Below are 9,514 nucleotides of genomic sequence, written 5' to 3' on the forward strand. Positions count from 1 at the left end.
GTGGGGCTTTTTCTTCCAGGCAGAGAGGTGGGAAAACCAGGATGTGGATGGGAAAACCCACCAAGCAAACACCAGGCTACCAGAGGAGATCCCCATCCCATGGAAGCTGGGAGCCACAGGAGGAGGAAAAAAAGATGGACCCCCCCATTCCTTGCAGCTGCAGCCCCACCATCATCCAGCCCCACTGCTGCCACACTCGCCAGAGCCTTTGAAGCCTCTTTTCTCCCGCTCCCACCGCCCACCCACCCCAGGCTGGCTCAGAAGCAGGTTTCAGCACGCTGTGGGGTGGTGGGGTCCCCGGCACAGGGCTGCCGCCAGCCGGGCTCCCCGGGCACGGCCTCGCCCCGCTCCTGGCTCGGTGGAAGAGGGAGTTTTGCCCATTTCGGCAGAGTTTCTCGGCGTCTCTCCGCAGGCGTGCCCACAGCCTTTCCAAGCCGGCATGCGGCTGCGGAGCCGGTCCAGCCCGTCAGACCTACAGCGTGCGGGGGGGGGAGGATACAGCCAAGGACGCTTGGGAACTCGTCCTCGAAACCCGGGCTTCAAGGGACGTGGCCAGGGCCGCACTTGTGCTCGGCGGCAGAGCCGGGTCCAGCCACCTGCACTGTCCAGGGCAGGGCCAGTGCGGGCAGGGTGCCCAGACACTGCCAGCAGGGAAAGCCATCGGGTGTAACACAGCCTGAAACAATAAAGATCCTGCCCAAGGCCAGTCCTGGCTCTGCCCTACAGCCAGACCACATATAGCAGCTGGGCTTGGGACAAACCTCCCTCAAGAGCAGCAATGAAGAGGATGGTACTCCTCGGTGAGAGGGATGGCATGCAGGGTTTGCTGGCTGGGACAACGGCACATCCAACATCATTAAAAAATAACCCCCAAACTACAAAAAGCAGCAGCTTCTTCCCCAAACAACTGTGGACCTGCTGCCACTGGAAGAAGCAGAAAGCCCAGTAGGACATGAAGGGAGGGTGGGTGTTCCTGCAGAGAACAGGGACACAGAGCGCCGGTGGCAAAGGCTAACAAATCACAGGAGAGATATTAAACCTCACGCTTTGAGGCTTAAGCTGATACAGCTACCAGGGATTAGGAGGAAATTCAAGGGTGAGAGTGAGTTATCCCACATCTGCCTGCTGCAGTCTCGCAGCACGCGGAGCAGCATTGTCCCTCTCCTGCCAAACTGGACGGGTGACAGCAGCACCTGAGGGCTGGCACCACTCTTGGGAAGACCTTAGTGTGCTTTGTGCTGCTGGGACACAGCAATGAGGGGCTCCAACCCAGGCGTGGAGATAAAACCAAGATTCCCCACAAGCTTTTCTTGCACTTAAGAACTTGCTAGGTCACAGCCCAGACACAGCCAAGTCCCAGGAGCCCACCCCACTCCTTGATACATCTAAGGTCTGGAAAGCCCCATCAAAACCAGGGAAATGGGGCAAGCCCCTGGTGAAATGGGCAAGTGGCTGGCTGAACCTCCCCGAGGCAGCAGCTGAACCCCAGCAGAGCTTCGCTGCCTGTCCTTGAGAGTTTAACACCAGTTTGCTCAGCTGCTGCCCTTTCTTTACACTTCGCACACGTTTAAACAAAAACCTTCGCCACTCCCTCGAGGAAGGCAAATAGGGAGTCCAGCTCCCATCGACTTCCACAGCTCCTCCAGCCCCCGACTGTCACAGGGACATCACACATCCCCTGCCAGCATCACCCTGGCATCCCCTCTACCCCGTTCCTTAGTCCGGCATGTCCAGGGATGGGGACACTCAAACCTTGCCGGGCACCGTCCAGCTCCAGGAGCAGTCACCCCTTCCCAGGATGGGATTCCCGGCCTAGGGAGCTCTGCCTCTCGCCTGCCCCGGAAGCCCCAGCCCCTCGGTGCTGCTCAGCCGCCCCGGCCGGGCCAACTGGCGCATTGTTGGCGAGGGCGGCAGCCCGGGGACGTGATTGATCGCCGGGGAGAGAGGCCAAAGCCGTGACGGGTCGTTTAACAATTTCAATTAAACTCTGCAGCGCTCCGACGCAGAGGGGAGGGGAGAGGGAGAAGGAAAATAAAAAGCGGGATGTTTCCATTTCCAGGGAACCTCAGCAAAGCACGGCTGGCCCGGCAGGAGCAGCCCGGCTCTCCTCTCCCAGAGGAGACCCCCCCTCCCCGGCTACAGAAGTGACCACGGAACCGCCCGGGCATCCCCTTCCCGCAGGCAGGACAACTGCCCTCGCCTGCCCTTCCCCTCCCGCCCCTGCCCCCAAAACCTTCTCCCTGCCCATCCCACCACCTTATAATAATAGGTGCTGTGACCCACTTGTGCGGCGGCGCTTGCGCGGGGAGGAGGCTGCGCTCGGAGAATATTAAACAACGTGTCCCTGAAGTTCCCGCTGCCGGGACTGGCGCTTGGTTTTTGCTTACGTGCGGTGACTTTTTTAGGCACAGGAAGCCCCAGAGGGCTGATCACAGCGATCGAGCTCCCAATCCACTGAGACAGCAGAAGGACTCTTAGAGGGATTAAAAAAAAAAAAAAAAAAACCACGAAAAATAAAAAAATCAGGATCTCAGCCTATCATATGGAAAAGGCACTGTAATGAGAGGAAAAGCCAGAAAATGCTCGGCTCACATGGCACCGGCGAGAGGAAGGAGAGAGAACTGTAAGCGATGGGGAGCAGTGATGCCCTCCATGCCGGGGAGGAGCCCCCAGGACCAGGCAAACCCCCGGGATCAGGCAAGCCCCCACAGCGAGTCGAGCACAGGAGCCGCACCGAGGGCTTGCAGCAGTGGCCTTGCAGGGGTCTGGGCTTTTCACCCCCTCCTTATAAAGGAGTAAAATGAAAATAAGCCGAGGGAGCTGCTGACGCCGCTGCAGCGGGGGAGTTAAACACACATGTTCACGTGGGTGCCCCACGGCTGGAGGGAGGGGAAGGCGCCAGAGAGAAAACAGACGGTGTTGAACTGGGAGAGAGTTACTGGAGGGGACGGGAGGAAACTAGAGTGTAACTTCAACCCTCTGGGGGTGCAGGAGGAGGAGAGCCAGGGGCACCCCAGCCTGCCCACACAGCCCAGCCATGGGACATCAGCTCAGGGGAACGAGGCTGCCGTCAGCCAGCAGGACGCTCAGGTCCTGACGTTATTTATTGCCTTCGGAGTGTCCTTCAACCCACCCCCGTGGGCAAACTGCTCTTACTCAGCTCAGGGACCCTGTATAGACACAGTCCCTGAGCTGCAAACAGAGGCAACAACATCCAGCCCCTTCACCCACGGAAGGGTCACCAGGCACCCCCTGTTCTGTGGAGGAGATGGCTCACAGACCTCCTCAAGGCCCAACAGTTGGGATTTTCAAAGTTCTGGCCCCAGTCACAGCTTTCCAGTAGCTGACCCAGGGGACCTGATCCCCTCCTCACGTTTATAATCCTCAGCCTAACTCGCCTTTCTCAGTGCCAGCCTCTCTTCTCTGAGCTGCTCCTAAGAAGACTTAAAGCATCTTCTCCCTCCTCAGGACAGCTTTCCCACACACACCCACAAGACCCCCCACGATGAGCAGCCCTGGCAGGGGGTTCCACACTCCCACAGCCTGGGCAGGCACTGTACACCTTCCCCCAGCCATACACCGCACCGAGAGCCCTTTTATTTACTTTTCCCTGTTTCCTTCTCTTGGTATGTCAGGAGAAGTGACCAGGAGCTCAGCTATCTACATGAGCACCGTGGCACTGGCCACGATCTTCTCCTCCACCTTTCCACCCTCCCCATCTCCTCCAGATGCCACGTGGCACCTGCAAGACCCCGGTGCCCTTGGGGACCCCTCCAGAGCTGCTGTTCGCTCTGAGCTGTGCTTGCCATTGACCTTTCTGAGAGCACATGCAAGAAAACAGCCCTGCTGAAGGGTTAAACATTACCAGACTGAAATTCAAGGCTTGACGATTGGTTCCAGTCGACTGGCTGGGATGATAATTTTTCACAAGATACATACGGCCGGGAGTGAGCAGCAACCGCTAAAGACCCTTTGTAGCAGTGTCCCCCCACAACCGGTTTGCTTCCCCCTGCCACGGCGTTTCCCTCAGCCCGTCCCTGCTCAGTGGCCCACGGCCCCGAGCCTGAGGGGAACCCCAGCTCAGCTGCAGGATCGCTTACAGCCCGGTCATTCATTCGCACGGGCTGTGCTTGCGCTCCCGCCTCCAGCCGTGGCATAACTCATGTGCCAGGGTTCAGAGCCAGCACTGGCACCCCAGCCGGCACGGCACCGAGCCCACAGCAGGGACTTGCACCCCGGGACAGGCAGCAGTGCCCAGCTGAGGGGAGGGAGCCCACGGCTCTGCACCCAGGTACTCACTGCTCTTGGACGCCTTGATCTTGGCCACCAGTTTCTGCACGCCGGGTACGTCCCCGTTCTTCACGGCCTGGATCAGCTCCTGCTCACGCCCCATCGCAGACAGGTGGGAGCGGCGGCAACGCAGAAGGCAGAGACCCTCAGATCCCAGAGGTTTATGAAGCCATGGGAATAAGCCCCCAATTCCTCAGAACACACTTTGATGAAAGATGAAATCCGTAAAGAAAGACGCTTTGCAATCCCACAGGGCATAAAAACCAGAAGAAAGAAGTCTTTCTGTTAAGAGCAGAAGTCCCTTTCTGTGTCGGGAGGAGCAGGACCCGGATGGGGTTTGGTTGGAGAACATGCAATCAATTAAAACAAAAAATACTTCAGTGCTTGGGGATGGGCTCCCAGCAGCAACAGGACTCTGTGAAACAAAGCCAGGCAGCTCGGGGCAGGGTGTCCGGTGCAGTCGGCATTGGGATGCCCTCGGCCTCTCACAGCACTCCGGGAGCCAGAGGTGTCGTGCTTTGCTCCCCTCACCAGGCTCTGCTGCGGCTGACGAGTCCCTAATTCTTCCCAAAGGGATTATGGGCTCGTTGCCATCTGGAAGTTATAGATCCTCCCTCTCTGGTGCTCATTAGCCCCTTCGTTTCGGCATTCCTCTTGGTGATGGCGCTGCAGGCAGGCTGGCGAGCCCCGCGCTCGGCTGAGAGCCCCGGCGCGGCAGCCCAGGACCTGCGGAGGGAAGATCACAGTCAGCCCCCAAAGGCCATTTACCTCCCGGCTCCGTCCCGACAGCTTTTGTGTCCGTGCCGAAGAACGAATACTTTGACTATATTTAGTCCTGGAGGGACTTGGCTCATCCTAATGTTAAGTGGAGAAGGAAGAACCTGCAGAGGAAACCTCCTGGGGGTGCTGCCCCGGGAGCAGGACCTGTCCCCCCAGGGCCACACACACCATCTCCTCCCTAAAGACAGCACACAGGGCTTAGGGTACAGAACGTCTCCCCCTCTCCCAGTGGCAGCACCTGAGGGATGGAGCTGGGGAAGCTTAGCCAAAGTCTTCTGCAGCCCATGGGAGTGGGTCAGCCTGTCTCACGCTCTTCTCGTCCTGCGCAAGGATAAACCCTTACCCTCCAAATTTTACCAGTTCAGGAGTTCTCTCTGGTCTCAATGAAGAGCTGGGTGTAATTCAGCAGCACAGCTGTGCTCAGTAGGACAGGATCAAGTCCCTATCCTGGCCAGCCAGGGTACCTTGGAGAGGACACAAGGTCCTGCAGCAGCACTTCACTCGTCCCAACCTGTGCTCCCACTCTGCGCCTGGGCTGCCCAAACTGGGTGGCAAGAAAATCCCTCCTGGTTCAGGGCCATGCATCTGGCAGGCTGCTCCGACACTGGGGAGGAGCGTGCGTGCAGGAGAGCAGGGAGCACACGCCGTGCCAGCTGCAAGGCCATCTCCAGATCACCCCACAACTCCCCCTGAGCCGATCCAGGGCGGGTCAGAACCAGCTCCGGTTCCCCCAGCCGTGGCTCAGTGCTGTCTCCCTTCCCAGAGCGCTCGCCCTCAGCCGTTTATATAATAGAGGGTGTCGCTTCCTCTGAGCAATCGAGGTCACTGTTTTGAGGATGGAGATCACAGGGGAGAGAAGAACAGCGGGGAGAGAGATCCTGTCAGGGTGGGGGCAAAACCAGAAGGGGCATCCCATGGCACCAGCCCACCCGCAGTACAGCTGGACGCTGCAGCTGCCCACAAACACAGACACCCCTCTGTGGGCTTCCCCGTGTTTCCAGCACTCCCCAGGGTGCAGTAGTACACAGGGCAGATGAAGAGATGATGCTAACGTCCCATCTTAGCTTCTAGGACACGGGGGTGTGCAATTCCCACACCAGGCTGGGTGGTTCTCCCCCTATCCACAGCACCTTCAGCTGGTGAGCCCCTCGGTACTGGGGCTGGTACACCCCGAGGTCAGCTCTCACCTCCCCTCGTCCTGGGGCACCTGCACTAGCTTATCTACGTTACAACAAAGTTTCAGCCACTTGACTCAGACTAACCTCTTGCTGCAAACAAATCCCCTCCCGAAACCTCCTGTATTGCACCCTCTTCCGAACTATTTCATTTAACCCTATGCTCTACAGCCAGCTCTATGCTGCTCCTCAAAAGTGCTCACAAGAAGCGAGTGTGAGGGCGCTGAGACTATTTACTCTTTATTTTAAAAGTCTGCACGGTCTCACTTGGAAAACAGCCCCGTGCTGCTGCCTACGGCTCCCGGAGCACGCGAGGCTCAGCGGGTAACTCGGAGGTATCGAGAGCTGCGAATGCTCATTCTCCACCTCTCCAACCTCTCCAGAGAGGAGCAGCGAAGGTACAACTCAAGAAACACACAAAGCTGGAAAAGCAACAGCAAACAATCCCTCCCACACGAGCAGAGCTGAGCCTCCAGCCCAGGAATCCACCTGGAGAACGAAAGTATCCCAAACATTCCCGCAGCCAACGGCAGCGCCGGGAAAAAAAGGAGGGAGAGGAGGGGAAAAAACCCCAAAACAAATCCAAACCAGTTACGTAAGTGGCGGAGGAAAGATGCGAGGGAGCTGTAGGTACCGACCCGAGTCTCGAGGGGCGGCGGGGGCATCTCGCCTTCCCCGGGAGGCCCCGGGGAGCCCCGCTCCGGGCGCGGCCGGGAGAGCAGCGAGGGGGGCACCGGCCACGCCTCCGCCTCCCCCCACCCCGAGACCCCCGGGTGGGGCGGCTCCTTCCTCCAGGGGGGCTCAGGGGGGATTTCAGCCCCCCCGAGACGAGTCGCTCCTGCGAGCGGCCCGGGCCCGGCCGTCCCGGTCCCACTCACCTGGCGGCGCTCCCAGCCCGCCGCACCGGGGCGAACCGAACCGCGCCGGGGCGAACCGAGCGCACCGCACCCGACCGAGCCGTGCGGCGCCGCTCCCAGAAGTGCTGAGCCGAGCTCAGCCCAGCCCGGCAGCAACTTCCCGAGCCGCGCGGGGCGGGAGCGGGGCCGGTACCGGAGCAGAGCGGCGGGTCCCGGCTCGCAGGCGGCGCGGAGCTCGGCAAAGTCCCGCTCGGGCCGACCCCGTCCCGGCAGGAAATCCCTCCCCGGCCCGGCCTGATTGGAAAAGCCCGGCGGGTTGTGCGGCGGGGCCGGGCCGGGGCGGCTGTCACTCACCGTGATGCGGCGGCGGAGCGGGGTAGGGGCCGGGCCGCCCATCCCGCCGCACCGGCACCGCTCCGCCCCCGGCCGGGGGTGCCCGGGGCTCCCGGGCGAGCGGCTCGCTTTGAACAAAGTCCAGCTGGACAGACAACACCGCCCGGGACCGGCGGCCGGGAGAGGGACCGGCGTGGTACGGGACCGACCCGGTGGGCGATCCTCCACCTTCGAACCGAGACCGACTCGGTGGGTGATCCTCCACCTTCGGACCGGGACCGGTCCGGTGGAAGGTTCCCCATTCTCGATCCAGGACGGACCCAGTGGTTCGGGTCCCGCTCCTTTGGGCAATCCTCCATCCTCGATCCAGGGCCGACCTGGTGGTCTGGGACTTGCACGGTACGGGACCGATCCAGTGAGTGATCCCCCCGTGCTTGACCCGGGATTGGTCCGGTGCTACAGGACCGGCCCCGGAGGGAGGTGCCCCCATCATCGATCCAGGAACAGCACGGTGGTCTGGGAACCAGCCCCGGGGAACAATCCCCCACCTTCAGCCACACTCCGACTCCATTAGCCCTTTGCCCCCTCCACACCCAGCCCCCTGGGCAGCGGGGCTGCAAAAAGCCACTGATAGCACCCATGGGACCAAAATCCACCGACACTCAGCTGCCCAAACCCAAATTAATCCTATTCTCACAAAGCACTAAAACCACCAAAAATCACCCATTTCTGCCAGTCTTCAACAGAAACAGCAGAGGCAAGTGCTCCCCGGAGCACAGTTCTTTTAGAACAAGAGGTTGCCTAATAAAGCTGGACAGTTTTTGTTGCATGATACCACTGGATTATCATCAACTAATCAGATTAAAAACACACGGAGGCTTTGGTTTTATTCACTAAATGCCCAGCCTGCAGCTTCCTGGGGGAGTTGCAACGATCCTGTACCTCCTTGAACCAGGCCCCAAGACATTTCACCAAATGATGGTTTCGTGAGCAATTCCAATGAGGGGGATCCCTGGCAAGGAGGAGGGACTGACGTTTCAAGACACACCCTGTCTTTTCAGTTCAAGAATAAAGAGATTATTATGCACATCTAATTATAAATGTCAACATTGTACGGCTGCTACGTTGAGGCACGGAGCTCTGAGTAGCCCTGCTAGGAAAGGCTGTGAAGTGAAAGGTCTTGTTTTTCCTCCTCTGAGTTTTGCCAGAGCTTGTAAAGCGCAGTGACATTTATAATAATCCCCTGAATTTATGTAGCACCTTTTGTCCTTTTAAGGATCTTAATTAAGCTTTGCAGCTCCCTGAGCACAGACTAAACCCACTTTGCAAAAGAGGAGCCCAGACCTTCCTTTGTACAAAATGTGTGTCCCGCTTCAGGCAGGGGTAGGACTTTTTCACCCCAACGACCTCCAGCACACGCTGTTACACCACAGTAAGGGCACACCACGCTTATATTCCCATCTAAAGGTTGTCTCTGCAATTACAATAGAGTGGTTAAACCTGGGTAATTTAAGCTTTAATTTCTGGTGTCACACAAGCCTTTGGAATGGAGGGTGCCACTGGAGGGCTTACTAGAAATCAACGATTTCTAGCGCAGCCTTTGAACATTCGACCACATATTGAAGCTCCTGACACTGCACTGAAGCCCAGGGCCTTCACTCTGCGCCCCTGCCTGCAGGCAGCTGAGGGGGAAGGAGCAGGCAGCAGCCCCATTTCCTATCATGTATCCCAGTTTTTCATTGACTCTTGAAGGTTGAACAGCTGTTTGGTGACCCCAGCACAAAGACCTGCCAGGGGCTCCAGCTGTGTCCACCTTGCAGAGCTGACAGACCCACCATGACATTTATTCCTCTGTGTCTGCAGACCAGGTGCCCAGAGCATGGACTGAGTTTCCATTGCAGAGAAACCCCTTTAAAAATTTTCTCCCTTCTCTGTACCGGGATGAGATGTTCAGAGTTGGGGGGGGTTCGGGGTGGAGGCACCCTTGTGGGGCCGTTTCTGCCCTCAGGCCCTGCAGAAAGGTGCCCAAGGTAACACCTACTTGTGTTCCCCACTTCGGGAATAGGGCCTGGGGGCTCC

The 9,514-nt window shown here is 58.7% G+C and overlaps 1 protein-coding gene across 4 annotated transcripts in view; it reads right to left on the reverse strand.

Moving 5' to 3' along the window:
* Window positions 1-7,495, reverse strand: part of CASKIN2 (CASK interacting protein 2) — a 33,188-nt gene extending 25,693 nt beyond the window's left edge. For 3 of the 4 annotated variants that reach the window (XM_017811881.1, XM_017811882.1, XM_017811880.1), the window contains exons 1-2: window positions 7,457-7,495; window positions 4,300-5,016 (exon numbers count right to left, since the gene is read on the reverse strand). In XM_017811881.1, the coding sequence (XP_017667370.1) occupies window positions 4,300-4,393 (94 nt within the window). In that variant the 5' untranslated portion in view covers window positions 4,394-5,016; window positions 7,457-7,495. Of the gene's footprint in view, window positions 1-4,299; window positions 5,017-7,456 lie in introns of those variants that run through there. The other variant, XM_017811883.1, reaches the window with a different exon arrangement.
* Between the last annotated feature and the right edge of the window lie 2,019 nt (window positions 7,496-9,514).

Source organism: Lepidothrix coronata, unplaced genomic scaffold (genome assembly GCF_001604755.1).
Source record: "Lepidothrix coronata isolate B3197 unplaced genomic scaffold, Lepidothrix_coronata-1.0 Scaffold34, whole genome shotgun sequence".
Taxonomy (NCBI): domain Eukaryota; kingdom Metazoa; phylum Chordata; class Aves; order Passeriformes; family Pipridae; genus Lepidothrix; species Lepidothrix coronata.